This window comes from Cebidichthys violaceus, unplaced genomic scaffold (assembly GCF_023349555.1).
Source record: "Cebidichthys violaceus isolate CVI_PGR_0920_01 unplaced genomic scaffold, fCebVio1.0.p SCAF_39, whole genome shotgun sequence".
Taxonomy (NCBI): Eukaryota; Metazoa; Chordata; class Actinopteri; order Perciformes; family Stichaeidae; genus Cebidichthys; species Cebidichthys violaceus.
Window position 1 is genome coordinate 16,824 of NW_027176583.1, and position 14,949 is coordinate 31,772.

General features: G+C 44.3%; 4 protein-coding genes across 4 annotated transcripts; 3 read left to right on the top strand and 1 right to left on the bottom strand.

The window, feature by feature from the left end:
• Positions 1-173: 173 nt before the first annotated feature.
• Positions 174-4,675, top strand: atxn3 (ataxin 3). The gene is made up of 11 exons (XM_068726458.1): positions 174-246; positions 779-943; positions 1,038-1,082; positions 1,173-1,258; positions 1,356-1,422; positions 1,503-1,590; positions 1,672-1,801; positions 1,908-2,071; positions 2,293-2,449; positions 2,619-2,683; positions 2,778-4,675. Exons 1-11 carry the CDS (start codon positions 223-225, stop codon positions 2,828-2,830), a joined length of 1,044 nt encoding a protein of 347 aa, XP_068582559.1. The 5' UTR covers positions 174-222; the 3' UTR covers positions 2,831-4,675.
• A 153-nt stretch (positions 4,676-4,828) lies between these two features.
• On the top strand, positions 4,829-7,248 carry LOC137884546 (protein Z-dependent protease inhibitor-like). The gene is made up of 5 exons (XM_068726374.1): positions 4,829-4,887; positions 5,119-5,739; positions 5,851-6,121; positions 6,336-6,483; positions 6,575-7,248. The coding sequence occupies exons 1-5, from the start codon at positions 4,884-4,886 to the stop codon at positions 6,764-6,766; spliced, it is 1,236 nt and encodes a 411-aa protein (XP_068582475.1). The 5' UTR covers positions 4,829-4,883; the 3' UTR covers positions 6,767-7,248.
• Positions 7,249-7,302: 54 nt separating this feature from the next.
• On the top strand, positions 7,303-12,077 carry ddx24 (DEAD (Asp-Glu-Ala-Asp) box helicase 24). Its single transcript, XM_068726372.1, has 8 exons — positions 7,303-8,518; positions 8,610-9,101; positions 9,208-9,361; positions 10,131-10,646; positions 10,997-11,072; positions 11,301-11,489; positions 11,577-11,706; positions 11,806-12,077. Exons 1-8 carry the CDS (start codon positions 7,564-7,566, stop codon positions 12,075-12,077), a joined length of 2,784 nt encoding a protein of 927 aa, XP_068582473.1. The 5' UTR covers positions 7,303-7,563.
• LOC137884549 (ubiquitin thioesterase OTUB2-like) lies at positions 11,738-14,947 on the bottom strand. The gene is made up of 5 exons (XM_068726376.1): positions 13,810-14,947; positions 13,576-13,694; positions 13,408-13,492; positions 12,654-12,845; positions 11,738-12,562 (listed from the first exon to the last, which is right to left on the bottom strand). The coding sequence occupies exons 1-5, from the start codon at positions 13,888-13,890 to the stop codon at positions 12,356-12,358; spliced, it is 684 nt and encodes a 227-aa protein (XP_068582477.1). The 5' UTR covers positions 13,891-14,947; the 3' UTR covers positions 11,738-12,355.
• Positions 14,948-14,949: the final 2 nt, after the last annotated feature.

Genomic DNA, 14,949 nt, shown 5'->3' on the forward strand with positions numbered 1-14,949 from the left:
CTCTATGAAGCGACACAGTGACGCTGGTTGACAGTTACGTTGCTCACACAGACAGTGACTTCAATGACGTCGTTGATTTAAATGTATAAATCAGTTGGCGTTATGATGATGACGGTGGGCGTGTGGGCTCCAGGCCGCTAGAGGGCGCTGTCCTTTCTTTCCGTGGTGATGAATGTAGCGGAGCGGGGGGTCAGAGTTGACTGTTTGACAGAAAGCTTGAATATGGAGTCCATATTTCATGAGAAAGTAAGTTAAAACGTTGAAATTAAAACATGAAGCCCCAAGTAACTCGTCGTGTTTCTTTCGGAAAGCCGTGGGTCTTCTAGCGGCGACGTGTTTACCGGCGCTATCTGCCCGGTGTTGAGAGACGTGTGGTGTTGTTTGTCAGTATTGTTGTCCAGGCAGCTAAGATGCTAACTGCACCTGCTAGTCAGAGATCATGAAAAAGTTTCAAGCTTGTTGTAACGACGCGGAAAGCTTCCCAACAGCCGCGACCATGTTATTTCTGTCACATTAGTTAAACGAACGACCTATCTGGTCTTTATACACGAGCAACGTTATTAACTGTGCTGTGTGCGTTAGCTAGCTGTATGTAGCTCTACCAGTGTATAACTGTTGGGGACATACCAACTCCATTTTAGTACTTACGTCAGCTATTTCCATGTCCTTAAGGCTAACTAAGTTGTTAAGAAAACTACGTCATCGTGCTGTCGTGTTAGAATAGTCATTCGCGTTGGTGTCTTATCAATGTCTGAACCTTTTTTTCTTTTTTTTTCAGCAAGAGGGCTCTCTCTGCGCCCAACACTGTCTCAACAACCTCCTGCAAGGTGAGTACTTCACTCCTGTGGATCTGTCCTCCATTGCTCATCAGCTCGATGAAGAGGAAAGAATGAGGATGGCTGAAGGAGGCATGGCCAGTGAGGAGTATAGGACCTTCTTACAGGTGAGGAGACATATGAATGCTAGTGCAGCAGCCTAGTTATTGTCTGTGTATTCAGACGGTCTCTAACGTTCATGTTCTGTGAATGTGATTCTAGCAACCATCTGGCAACATGGATGACAGCGGCTTCTTTTCAATACAAGTGAGAGATTCACTTATTATTGTTGTTAATAACAGATGAATAACCATTATAAGTTGGTGATATGAAATACCCTTTTCTGTCATCCTCTAGGTAATTAGCAATGCACTGAGAGTGTGGGGTTTGGAGTTGATCCTCTTCAACAGCCGGGAGTACCAGAGCCTGATGATTAATTCAATGTAAAAGACTTTATTGTGTATTATCTTGATCTGTAATCCCATTACTACTTTACAGTTTAAGTTGAAGGTGACGGCTCTTCCTGCTTTTGTGTTTCAGAAACGAGAAAGCCTTTATTTGCAACTACAAGGAGCACTGGTTTACTATACGGAAACTTGGACAACAGGTATGAGGCACTGGCAAACGAACAATAAACAATGTCAACACAACTTTAAATGACTAAAAATACTTGTATTGTCATTGCAGTGGTTTAATCTGAATTCACTGTTGACTGGACCGGAGTTGATATCCGACACCTATCTAGCACTTTTCCTTGCACAGTTACAACAAGAAGGTATCGTACGATTTGACTTTTGTTCCACGATGTTTAGTTGTTGCAAAGCAGAAACCGGTCTAACAGTGTTGCCCTGTGCAGGTTATTCCATATTTGTGATCCGAGGAAACCTCCCAGAGTGTGAAGCAGAGCAGATTCTTGGGATCATGAGGGTGCAGCAGCAGCAGCGACCGAGGCTTATCGGAGAGGATGAAGCCCAGACAAGTGCGGGGTATGTACTGAATGTGCAGAGAGCACGATATGGAGAAGTATCTTAGTTAATGTTAATGTTTCTCTGCTTACCTGCTGCAACTGATTACGTCTTGTACTGTGAGCAGTAGGTCTGCAGCTCTGAGCCAGTCAGAGGTGGTCTTCGGTGTGGAGGATGAGGTTGTTGATGAAGATGAAGAGCTGAAGAAAGCCCTGGCACTCAGCAGACAGGACATAGATGTGGAAGATGAAGAAGCTGATCTTCGCAGGGCCATACAGCTTAGCATGCAAGGTAAAATGATGAGTCCAGATGAATTGCAAATCAGCAAAACAGTTGATGTTATAAACTCACAATTCTATATATATATATTGCACTATTAATTAGGCCTTTTCCATTGATCATATCAATGAATTCGGTCTTATTTTAGCACATTTTGCCCCTGGGTCACATTATTATTATTATTATTATTATTATTATTATTATTATTATTATTATTATTATTATTATTATAGGTGCAGTGATGAGCAACAAGTCCTCAGAGTCTGAATTGGGAAATGTGAAATCAGGGAGCCAGGCAGCAGGCAGTGCTGCAGGAGGACAACGATCCGGCCAGAATGAGGCTCTCACAGCCGAGGAGCTGCGGAAGAGGAGACAAGCCTATTTCGATCGGTAGATTTAACCAGCTTCTATCAACACCTGTTTATTTTATTTTTTTTAGGCCATCATTTTTACTGTTGTAATTCATTTATATTGGAAGTATTCATGATATTGTGTCAACCTCCTTTTGAGTGAACGGAAAATGAATGAATGAATGAAACCCTCACTGTTGACTCCTCAGGCAGCAGCAACAAGCTCAGCCGAACATTCCTCAACAACCAGACACAAAACCATCAGGTGGCTCAGGTAAGTAGTTTTAATATATATATGTATATCTACACATTCATACAGTGCAGGTTATTATAATGAATTTGATCATGAAGCCTCTCCCCTCTTTAAGGATCAGTGAACACTGGCTCTGAAGAGGACCAACAACAAAAGCCCAGCCAGTGAAGAAGGTGTGCAAGGTTTGCCTATGTTGTTTACCACCTGCCAGGATTGGCAACCCAATACGGGGCTAGCTTTGCTCCTTCCTCTAACCTTTTTGCACATGCGAACGTAAGGAGAGTCAGAAGGCTGACCCGTTTCCCCTGATTAGTTCGCTGACAGGCTGTAGAGAAGAGAACAACGACAAAGAGAAGGCATCAGTTAGTCCGACCTAACTCGGTGAGACACTGACGCTGGGAACAAGGGTGACCACAGAGCTCATGATGCAGTTAATCCAAGTTTGCAATTGCCTTTGTACCATGTCGCCTTCTATTTCTATCGTAAACTGTTTTTTATTCTCGTTTTTTTTCTCTGCAAGAGATGGAAAATGAATCTTCAGCATCAGGGTGTGTTTACTTGTTTTGGGGTGATGACGCTGAGATGGTTGTTCGCTGAAAGGCCACGAGAGACCAATGTTAGGACCACAGATAGCGACAGAGCCCCCTACCTTTCCATTGGACTTGCGTCTGTTGGACATTTAGATGTGATTCCAGCGCACGCCCCACCAGAGCACCAGTGTAGTTTTGGAATCGTTTCTCGTATTGAACTATTCTTTTAGCCAGCAGCACTAAAGACGTGTGGGTCGTTAGCGCCTGACTTCACCAATCATTGTACTGAAGGACGTCTGAGAGTGACCTTCCAAGGTATTTAGACAATAACATATTTTTGATGTTTCGTTCTCACCTTTTTTTAAGTGTATAAGTAGACATAATGAAATGTAAGATCACACCGCTCACAAACACTTATTAACGCACACAATATTAAGGGTGTCCTGTCCATTTCTGAAACAACAGAACTCTGTAGAGCTATTGGTTGAGATGCTTTTGACTGATGCATATTTTTCACGTCTTGTCCAGAATAAGTTAACATGTAATGGGGAACAAAGAAGCGATCTGTAAACGGCATGATACTGCAGCTGATAAATAAATACATAGTTCCTTTTTTCAGCACAGTAAAATCACTTAAAACCAAAAAAAAAACAGACTTCACCTGTTGTTTCTCTCATCAGTATTCATCAAGAACAGATTGTTCAAATGATCATTCTCTCTTTGACGTACCTCCACAAACCCTGAAATACGTTTGTTTTTTTTAATTGCACTGATTTGACTGATCCCGTATTCTGAAAACACTTTGAACAACGTTCTACACGTTAGCTGTGCAGATGCATTGGTTTCTACTGAGGTTGCCTTGGCTTAACGCTATGAAAGCCGTCAGTGGGATCGATGATCTTCCTAAATGACGGTCAAATAGTGAGAGCGAACGGTTATTCAACCTCATTATTTGTGTCATTTAAAATCCAAAGACGGAACAGAACATCGCTTTGAAGACTCTTTTTTTTTTGTTTTCTCTCTTGGGTGTTTTTAATTTCATAAAAAAACAAAACACTATCATGTTGCAACACACATCGTTGATCACATCACAGCATTAAAACTGTTGAGTTTGTTTACAGTTATTACGGTTTTTTTTCCGGAACCAATGACATGTTCAGCATGGATATATCTTGACGCCTCCGCAAAAAAGTATTGGATGTCACGCAAAGTTTTGCTTCTTGTGCTGGATGACGTCCAAGAAACTGTCATAGTGTTTTCTTTGGATCTGTTAGGCTTTGTCTATTTAAAATGCACTTGTGAGAGGGTATACAATGTTGGTTGTTGGGTTGTTGTTGTTGTTGTTTTTATCTTCGCATTATTTTCACTCACTTCATTCTCACAATAAGAACTCATCATTTCTCTTATATTCCATGTTACCATTGCACGTTCTTTCATTTAATGTATTAGTTCTTGGATTAAAGTGACATTCACTCCTCCTGAAGTTTGTCTGTTTTTTTTGTACCGCAATGTTAATATGCAATTATTGACCGTTCTTGTGAAAAATAGACCCTGAATGTTCCAAAAACAACGCGTGACGTCATTTGGAGCAACATGTGTGTCGCGGTTAATGTGTAACGCTCAGGGTACACTTGCACTTTGTTTCCCCAAATAATAGATGGAGCTCTCAGAAGTAGACTCCCACTAGCTGAATGGGTACGTATGATAGTTAGTCAATCGTGGAAAATAATATTTAGTCAGAACAATCTATTGCGATTAAAAACTGAATTAATTTAAGTGCTTTTGATGGTAATAGAAATGAAACAAAAGTTATTTATGGGATCAAATCTGTTTCATGATTTTCAGCAGATGGGATATTTATCTGTGTCACTGTTCAATTGTGCTATTTTTTTTTTTTTAATTTTGACATCTACATGTCTGTTTCAGGAACCAAACCTCAAAATATGGTGGTACACAAAATGAGGATGGGATTTATTTTAGTCGTAGCCTGCATGGGCTTCCTCGCTCCTGTCCACCAAGCGCACATTCCGAGCACCACCATCTCAGATCTTTCCTTCAAAAATATGGACTTTGCCATGAACCTGTACAGAAAAATATCCAGCTATCATGACAACAATATCTTTCTCTCACCTCTGAGCGTCTCCACCAGCTTTGCCGCTCTTTTAATGGCTTCTGGTGGCGTCACGCACAAGGAACTACTGCAGGGACTCAACCTGGAGCAGCTGGAGCGCGCTGACCAGCCTGAACTCATCCCAGCACTCTTTCAGCTCCTTCATGAGAACATCACACGGAATGGATCGCTGAAGCTGGACCAGGGCATGGCCCTCTTTACGGACCAGCAGTTTGTGGTGGAGGAAGTATTTAAAGATCAAATCAAGACGTTTTTCGAAGCCGAAATCAAAAGTGTCGATTTTGCGGACAAAGAAGGGAGCATCCGCTTCATCAATGAGTATATCAAGAACAAGACTGAGGACAAAGTGACGGAGATGATGTCCACCCTGGATGCACTGACAGAACTCATGTTAATCAACACAATCTTCTTCCAGGGTAAGTTGAACCACCCTGCGGTTGTTATTAGCCGTGCTTTGACACCCATTTGTGTTTCGACCTTCGACCTTTCGCGTCACACTTAAACTAAAGGACTCATTTCCTCTGCAGGATCCTGGCAGAAGCCTTTCAACCCCAATAATACTGAAAATGAGCCGTTCTACATTAACAGCTATAACATTGTGCAAGTACCCATGATGTTTTTAGCGGATAAGTTCTACTCCATGGAAGACGTTGCTCTCGGTGCCAGAGTGTTGAAGCTACCGTATCGGGAAGGTGTTTCCATGCTGATCCTGCTCCCAAACAAAGGCATGGACATTGTGATTGACGATGCGATCACTGCGAAGAAGTTCCTCAGCTGGATCAAAAATCTGCAAAAAATGTAAGTGCGTAGAAAGTAATTACGTGGAAAATGTTTTGCACTGACCAGAAACACTCATCGTCTTTTGAGTCATTCAGCACTTTGTGACATTTTCTCAAGAAAGGTTTTGCAAAAAGCACTTCATCAACAAACAAATACAGACTATCAAACACCTACAGCAACAGATGACAAGTGAGTCTACGCAACATTGAGGGCCGTATCTTTATGTTCACAGCAAGCTGGACGTCAAGTTACCCAAATTCAAGATGGAGGAGTCGTATTCCCTGCAAACCTTTCTGCCAGATATGGGCATGGCCAGTATCTTCAGTAATTCAGCCAATTTGACAAAGCTGAGTAAGGACAAAGGCCTCACCGTGTCAGAGGTTAGTTTTCCACTCCTCAATGCTGTAACAGCATACTTGCATATCCCAGCCTCTGTTACATTTGTACTCAATCTCTACTGTAAAATCACAGGTGCTGCACAAGGCTGTGATCAAAGTGGACGAGACGGGAACCATCGCAGCAGCTGCCACAACGACTGGCATCACTGCGTATTCCTTACCCACTACCTTCTTTGTCAACAGGCCGTTTTTCTTCTTCATATACCATGAAGCCACGAACTGTCTGCTGTTCATGGGCAGGGTGATTGACCCTACCAAGAACTAGTCATGACTGGGTTGTTTATTACGGCTTTTAAATGGCTGTTTGTATGCATCTTAAAGCGTGTGGCGTTCTGTTCCGTACGCCTGTCTAAGGTGAGACCTGTAATAAAGAATGAATATTATCGAGCCTTTCTTTTGCATTTAATCAAATCATTTCGGCTCTCGGATTTAGATGTGCGCAAAACAATGATGAATGAATGAATTTAGTCATTGCTTACAATGTATAAACCTTTTTATTAAAGGTGCCTTATAAGAATGTGTTCTTAATAAGTCCTGTCAGCTCAAACACTGAGTGAATGTGTGAAAGTATAACTTTCTCTGGAATGTATCAATAACTGATTGTATGAATATGATCACTATGAATCTAGAGACAGCACGCGCCTGGTTCACTTCACATGAATAGTTTTTTTTCTCTCCCACCTCGCGCTGCGGGAGAGAAACCTCTTGTAACCGTTGTTGGACAAATAAAGTTTTTTTTTCAAACCACGTGATCAACACTGTCATGGCTGCGCCCTCGTTTTCATGCGTGGTTGTCATCGTTTGTAACACTATTTTGACTTAGAAAAACGACAAAGCCAGTCAAGGTAGTACTATTGTTTTCATTTATTTTACTTATAGTTTTTGTATTGTTGTTTATGTTACCAAGACAACCGGGTCTGACGTTTCTACCGGTGTTTTCTACATAGTTGGCGTTCGCCTAGCTGCTAGCTAACTTCACACGTACCGCCACGCGTTTCACTGCTCCGTTTTGAGGCAGGCAATTCAACGTGTTGGCGTGACTCGGTATACATTTGTAGCACAATGAAGATACAGAAGATGAAGCCCCGAAACAAGCGCATGTCCTCCGGGCCGATGAAACCACGCAAACGGAGCATCCACATGAAGGGCAAATGGAAAGCTCTAGAGCTCGATCCCAGCATCTTCTCCGAGGAGGGACTGGAGGGTCTGGTGTGTTTTGAAGAGCTGACGGATTACCGGTTGGTAGACTCTGAGGTGGCTGCAGCTAAAGCAGCAAAGGAACTCATAAAGGAGAAAAAGAAGAAGAAGAAGACGAAGAAGAGAAAAGCCGGCGAGGGAGAGGAGGCTGGAGAGAAGGTAGCTGTGGAGAGCAAAGAGGGAGAGAAGGTCGCTGTGGAGAGCAAAGAGGGAGAGAAGGTCGCTGTGGAGAGCAAAGAGGGAGAGAAGGTAGATGAACCTGTGAAGAAGAAAGCCAAAAAGAAGAGGAAGAATCAGAAACTGGCTGCACAGGAGTCGGACCAGCCAGATAACACTGCTGAAGAAGTTATGGAGAAGGATGTAGCTGCGGGTGAGGAGGGAGGAGAAGATGCAATGCCGACAGAAGACGCCTCTAAAGATACAGCAATCGGTTCAGAACCCGATGCCCCACAACTCACAGTGAAGAGTAACAAAAAGAAGAAAAAGAAACCGAAGCAGCGGATAAAAAAAGATAAAATCCCAGAGGCGCAGCCAGACCAGGAGTCAGAACTTCAGGCTCTGGAACAAGAAAAGCCCGCTCAAGATAAAGTCCCAAAGCTTCCCAAAAACAAAAAGCAGATCAAGAATTGGACAAATGCAGGACAATCCGGCCCCGATGACAAAAATGCTGACGTGAGTGCCTGGAAGGACCTGTTCGTCCCGTCCCCTGTGCTCAAGGCGCTGAGCAGTCTTGGGTTTAGCTCACCGAGTCCCATACAAGCCCTGGCTCTGCCTCCAGCTATCAGGGATCGTATGGATATACTGGGGGCGGCAGAGACAGGTAAGATAAAAAATACCCTTTTGTTTTTGTCCCATAATAGCATGTCCTCATGTGTCCATCGGTGAACCTAATGTGAGCACTGTCATTACAGGAAGCGGGAAGACACTGGCTTTTGGTATTCCCATGATCCACGCCATCTTAGAGTGGAAGAACAGTCCAGAAAAGCCGACCGACGACAACACCGGATCGACCGCAAAGGTGGAGAGTCTGTATTTGCCATCTGCAGACGAGACCGCGGTAGAAGAAGAAGACGAGGAGGAGGAGGAGGAGGAGGACAACGTGGACGCTGAGGAGGAAGACGAGGAGGATGCTGAGGGCGAAGAGGTCGCAGAGCAGGATCGAGGTGACACGGACGAAGACGACGACGACGGCGAAGAAAAAGATGACGACGAGAGGCTCGGGTGTGTTCAAGTGATCGAAAATGTAGAGTTTGACTTTGAGCCCGCCGCTGGAGCAGCAGAAGAAGAAGAAGCTGCCGGTGGTGGAGGAGGCGGTCAGCCTCTGCTTGGACTGGTGCTCACTCCCACCAGGGAGCTCGCCGTTCAGGTCAAGCACCATATTGACGCCGTCGCCAAATTCACAGGTAAGTCATTCAAGTGTTATGATGACCGGGGGGGGGGGGTGTTTGTTTTTAATAATCAAAACAGAATTATGAATGTCAAGCTGCTCAATGTGTTGCTCTTGTGTAGACATCAAAACGGCGATATTGGTGGGTGGAATGGCTCAGCAGAAGCAGAGAAGGATGCTGAAGCGAAGACCGGAGATCGTCATTGCCACTCCAGGACGTCTGTGGGACTTGATCCAGGAGGGACACCCACACCTGCAGAATCTGAGACGGCTCAGGTAAGTCACAGTTCACACCTCTTTGATATGTGGTTTGGCAATATGTTTCAGATATCAATATTATATTTATCAAGATGTGGCAAATATGTGCAAAATCACACACAATATACTGAGTCCCACTGTACTGCATCACATGACACAGGTCATCACACATAAAACAATTGCAATAATTCAATGCAATATAACTTCTTGTATTAATTTCTAATTTGTTAACCTGATTTTGGTAGAAGTGACGAGGCGTTTGTGTGTAAAGAGCGCTTTTGAGTATTTCATTTTCTCAAGATTGATGCGTTTCAGTTCAACATATTAATAAATAGAAATATGGAATGTGCTTTGAGTTTTATTGGCCGGTGAGGGGGGACCTCATCAGCTAATTTTCAAATGCGGGGAACCATACAGGTTGTAATGTAAAGATTAAATGTAGAGTGTTTAAAAAGCTCTGTAATGATGAACATCATCATCAGTGAAAGGCTCAATAAATGAGAGAGACCTGGCATTGACTCCACTGCATTGACTCCACTGCATTGACTCCACTGCATTGACTGCACTGCGTTGACTCCACTGCGTTGACTCCACTGCATTGACTCCACTGCATTGACTGCACTGCATTGACTCCACTGCATTGACTGCATGCTCATTATTGTAGGAGGGGTCCCTGTGCAGTCACTGTCAAACAAAAAGCCAGAGGCAGCAGCACAATGTGTGCTTTTTATTTAATTTTTGTGTGCAACCTTTTGTGTTAAGTTCTCTTTGCTGTGTTGTTCTACAGGTGCCTGGTCATTGACGAAGCAGATCGCATGGTAGAGAGAGGCCACTTTGCGGAGCTGGAGAGTCTGCTGGAGATGCTGAACACCGTTCACTTCAATCCCAAGAGGCAGACTTTCGTGTTCTCTGCCACGCTGACCATGGATCGCAGCCTGCCCTCCCGCGTTCTGCAGAAGAAGAAGAAGAAGAACCTGGACCAGAGGAGCAAGCTGGAAGCTCTCATGGACAAAGTGGGGATCAGGTCCAAACCCAAAATCGTCGACCTGACCCGGAAGGAGGCAACTGTGGAGACCCTGACCGAGACCCGGATCCACTGTCAGAAGGAAGAGAAGGACTTCTACCTTTACTACTTTCTGCTCCAGTATCCTGGCCGCACCATGGTATTTGCCAACAGCATAGACTGCATCAAGAGACTGAACTCTCTGCTGGTTATCTTGGACTGTACTCCGCTGCCCCTTCACGCCAACATGCACCAGAAGCAGCGCCTCAAAAACCTGGAAAGGTTTGCTGAGAGGGAGAGGTGAGGGTCGCACACACCGGCGGTCTGAAGGCGTTAGCCTCAGGTTAGGGTTAGTCTTAACTGTCTTAACTGCAACTAAGGCCTTCAGGGCTTTATCTGGTGTGCATCAAAAGTCCTGGATTACGTCTCCACGACTCGTTCAATCATAATGCATATGTACGATATATGCTCTGTAGTTTACACGGTTGCACTCCTCAAAGTGGAAGGTGGAGAAACGACTCAAGTGTGCTTTGAATAGTCTGTAAAAACACGTCATTATTTAGCATCTCTTCATCCCTTGACATGTAGTCAACTCGACACGTTCTCTCATTGCTTCCTGAACTGACACAATATCCAAATGTCGTTCTCAGTTGTGTTCTGCTGACTACCGACGTGGCAGCTAGAGGACTGGATATCCCCAACGTTGAGCATGTCATTCACTACCAGGTAAGCTTTGTCCACGGCATTCAGTGTTTTAGAAAGTATCGTCCTGTATAAACAAAGGTACTAATATACTGTCGCCCTAACCACCATGTTCTACTGAGCCGCGGTGCAGGAATTGCTTCACTGTCGAGCTAAATAATACAGCCGCATAGCTCCGTTAACCGGAATATCGTATTCGAGGCTGTTCTATGGAAGGCCGGCGTAATAGTCGTGTCCTCCTGTGATCATCAGGTTCCCAGGACGTCCGAGACTTACGTCCATCGGAGCGGCAGAACAGCGAGAGCCACCAAAGAGGGTCTGAGTTTGCTGCTGATCGGCCCCGACGACATGATGAACTTCAAAAAGATCTACAGGGCTCTGGGGAAGGACGAGGAGCTACCCATGTTCCCCATAGAGAGCAAATGCATGGAAGCCATCAAGGTGAGATCCAGCATTTAGACCAAGCCTTGATGTGACATTAAAGAGATTACTCTCGATTGTTCACCGTCGAGTGCGTTTCTCCTTCAGGAGCGGGTAAACTTGGCCAGACGGATCGAGAAGATTGAGTTCCACAACAGCAAGGAGAAGCAGCACAACTCCTGGTTCAGACAAGCAGCAGAGGCCCTGGAGCTGGACCTGGACGACGATCTTTTAATCGGTGAGACCAACACAACACAACACGTCCCGCACCAGGTTTCCCTTTTTTTTATTTAAAAAGTGTTAAAATACAGACTGAATATACCATCTATGTCCACAGGCGGGGGGAAGGACGAGGACGACGACCGAGAGCAGCAGAGGGCGGTAAAGGGGATGAAAAAGCATCTGAAGCATCTGATCTCCCAGCCGGTATTCAACAGCGGGATCAGGACCAAGTACCCCACTCAAATGGGAAAGCTCTCCTTCCCTGGCATGCCTGCACCTGGGAGGGGGAACGCCCTCACCAGGGTGTCATTACAGGAGAAGAAACAGAAGTTAAAGAAAGGTGTTGCACAGCAGCAGAAAAAAAGAGCAGCAGCAGCGACACGTTAATGGAATATGTGTATTTAGAGAGGCCATCTTTTGACAAGGTGTGTGTCATTGTTGATTTATGTAAATGTTTTTACATGAATTCAATTCATTTAAATACTTATTGCACAATGTGCAAAAAAAACCAAATGTATTTCAAAATGTTGTTGAATCGCTGTACACTGCAAGACTTTATAAAAATCTGTTTTCATAAGTGTCTTTAAAGCCCAGAAAGGATTTTTTTTTTTATTCCACCAGAGTCAGTATTCCTGAGTTGAGCCGAGTCCTCGCGGGTCTCTTGGTCAGTGTTGAGGTCGCGGGTAGAGAATGTTGTAGTGTGACGTTTGGTAGAGGAGGTGCAGGGACGGCTCGGCACCTTCCGGAATGACGTGGTGAGCCAACTGCTGTTCGTCGCCCTCCATGGAGACGATGTGGATGCAAATGTCCAGCGCCTGTGACAGAGCTAAGATGTCCACGTGATCGCACTCCATCGCCATGGTCTCCACCTCCTGAAATGAAGAGAGCGGAGACGTTACCAAACCTGACGTCCTTTTGTAAAAAAAAAAAAAAACAACCTTGGATGTACTATTTGTTACACACCTGGTGACAGTAGACCAGTAGATTTGGGGCCTCCACAAAGTTGCAGAAGAACTCCGCCTGGTTTTGCAGGTGCGCCGAGGTGAGCAGCCGGAGGTACTGCACCACGCTGTCGGACGTCATCTGCTCATTGAAGAGCCTGAGCAGCGTGTCCTCCTGCTCGTCGGCCTGGCACTGCTCCACTACGTGAACGACCTGCGAGAGAACCGAGGTATTTACACACATTGGGTTTAAGCTAAGTTCTCCACGTGTGCCTCCAATACTTCTATTTTTAATTCCCTGCACCTTCTTTAAAAAAAAAAGCAGAGACTGATGAGTATCCAAAGAACTTAAAAGATGTCAACTGGTTTTGACTTGCAAGACTTTTACCAAATTAGTCCTGTTGTGACATGTTGCCAGATCAGTGACGTTCCTTCCCAGAAGATGGCTTGTAAATGGAATTTAGTTCTGCAGCTGACTGTCAGAGATTCTCACTTATCCAGATTATCAGAACTTGATCTATTTTTGCACGATACACCTTCTATGTGCCTTTATGTGTGTATTATTACAAACACCGCTTTTGTGGGAGCATTGTTATGACGTACCCAAAGGCCCAAAACCAGTAATCTGATTATTATTACTTCTGTTTTTTCTGAATGGTTCGTTCCCATCAATAAACTCCTCCTGTTGCAGCTCACTGAAATGAAGACTTCTCTTCCAGGCTTATTAGAACTTGGGCTTTCCTAACCTTACCCGTCAAAAGAAATGCATTATTTACTGTGTTCAGGTGGTGCTTGAAGGACCGCTCATCGAATCCCGCAGAAGACAAGTCTTCATAGGTTTGAACAATTTTCTCCTTAAACCTGAAAGTCAAACCAATAAAAGATATGTGACCGCCTCACATTTTAGGTGACTTTTAGAAATGGCAGTAACGACGATAACTGACCTCTGCAAAGCCCTGGCGTTGTGCAGCACTGACTCCAAGTGAGCGAAGCAGAGGGCTCTGTAGAAGCAGTTCCCATCTCCGCGCACTTGCCTGACGGTGGAAAACTGACCGCTTAAATCCTAACAAAGGACAAGAGGTGTGATTAATACGCGACAGTTTGAAGCCTTTAAACGGGGGCCACTGGCCACAGGAAGCAGCCTCTAAACCAACCCCACCCCAAACTAAACGTCCTACTTTGTATTTGGCACCCGGCGTTTGCTCTGGAAACAGCGAAGAGATGTCCTCCCGGCAGGAGACGAGGCTGCCTGCCTCCATCTGTCGAGAAACAAACGGCTTTACTATTTAGAGACCAGCCCGCAGAGTTGGGGGTCGACTACCGGCGCGACACCCCCCCCCGTACTTCAACAACATGGACACGATGTCGGAGAACAAACGAAATTACAGTGTAGCAAGAATCCTGTGCGTCAAAGCGGTGTGTCAAAACATTGTTGCAATCTTATTTCCATTTTCTGGAAACCGGATGTTTGCAGATACCACGTGCTCGTGTTAAAGGGACAGTACGGTGTTTGAGTCGTTCCTACGTAGGCGACTGTATGCACGCGGAAAAATGGCAACCCATAATGAACCTGTGCCGCTACAAGTAGAAAGCCTATGTTCAAGACCGTACTTCAGTCAAACAACTTCATACAGCGACAATAACGCGTCATAAATCTCTGTAGAAACGTGTTGAATCTCTGACGTAACAAGTAGCCCAATTATGGTCACATTGTCGTAGTGGAGTAAAAAGTTTAATATTTACCTCTGAAGTGAAGTAGAAGCACACAAATGGAAGTACTCAAGTAAAGAACAAGTATTCCTGCACGGTGTGTAGGATTCATAACAGGGAAGTCAGATGATCTCTGCTGAACTATATGAACTGTATTTAATTCTAGAAAATACAGAATATCACAAAGAATAATTTAGTCTACATCAGTTCAAATACGCATGAAATCACAGATCATGCCGTTTGTGTAATCTAAATCATCTGATAGAAATTGCATACGTACCGTCGCATAGGCCGTTACTTCTTGTCTGACGGCATCATTTGATCGTAAACGTTTTTATTTTAAAATGCAACAATGATTCCAAAGACATTTTCAAAATGTGGTGCAGAGCAAGAGTTCTAAACACTGAAACTCTGTTACACAAACCCCCCCCCCCAAAAAATTGAAAGAGTCAAACCACTTTTTAGATGACGACAAAAATATCTTAACACAAAGTTTCCCAGAGTTTTAATCAGCGGACGTAGTTTTCTCAGTCGTCAGACTTCTTTTTCTTGTCAAACTACTGCTTCAAAAGGTCAGAAATATGAATGTTCACACTCAACAGACCGTA

Excerpts from the sequence above, each read along its gene's own strand:
- LOC137884549 (XM_068726376.1), bottom strand. The coding sequence starts at position 13,890 with ATGGAGGCAGGCAGCCTCGTCTCCTGCCGGGAGGACATCTCTTCGCTG. Across the intron at positions 13,695-13,809 it reads CGCCGGGTGCCAAATACAAA|GATTTAAGCGGTCAGTTTTC; the intron begins GTAGGACGTTTA and ends GTCCTTTGTTAG. Across the intron at positions 12,846-13,407 it reads TCAAGCACCACCTGAACACA|GTCGTTCACGTAGTGGAGCA; the intron begins GTAAATAATGCA and ends GTTCTCTCGCAG.
- atxn3 (XM_068726458.1), top strand. The coding sequence starts at position 223 with ATGGAGTCCATATTTCATGAGAAA. Across the intron at positions 1,591-1,671 it reads TGCACAGTTACAACAAGAAG|GTTATTCCATATTTGTGATC; the intron begins GTATCGTACGAT and ends TGCCCTGTGCAG. Across the intron at positions 2,450-2,618 it reads AGACAAGCCTATTTCGATCG|GCAGCAGCAACAAGCTCAGC; the intron begins GTAGATTTAACC and ends TTGACTCCTCAG.
- LOC137884546 (XM_068726374.1), top strand. Across the intron at positions 6,122-6,335 it reads ATCAAAAATCTGCAAAAAAT|CAAGCTGGACGTCAAGTTAC; the intron begins GTAAGTGCGTAG and ends TTATGTTCACAG. Across the intron at positions 6,484-6,574 it reads AAGGCCTCACCGTGTCAGAG|GTGCTGCACAAGGCTGTGAT; the intron begins GTTAGTTTTCCA and ends GTAAAATCACAG.
- ddx24 (XM_068726372.1), top strand. The coding sequence starts at position 7,564 with ATGAAGATACAGAAGATGAAGCCCCGAAACAAGCGCATGTCCTCCGGG. Across the intron at positions 9,102-9,207 it reads CGCCGTCGCCAAATTCACAG|ACATCAAAACGGCGATATTG; the intron begins GTAAGTCATTCA and ends GCTCTTGTGTAG. Across the intron at positions 9,362-10,130 it reads CAGAATCTGAGACGGCTCAG|GTGCCTGGTCATTGACGAAG; the intron begins GTAAGTCACAGT and ends GTTGTTCTACAG.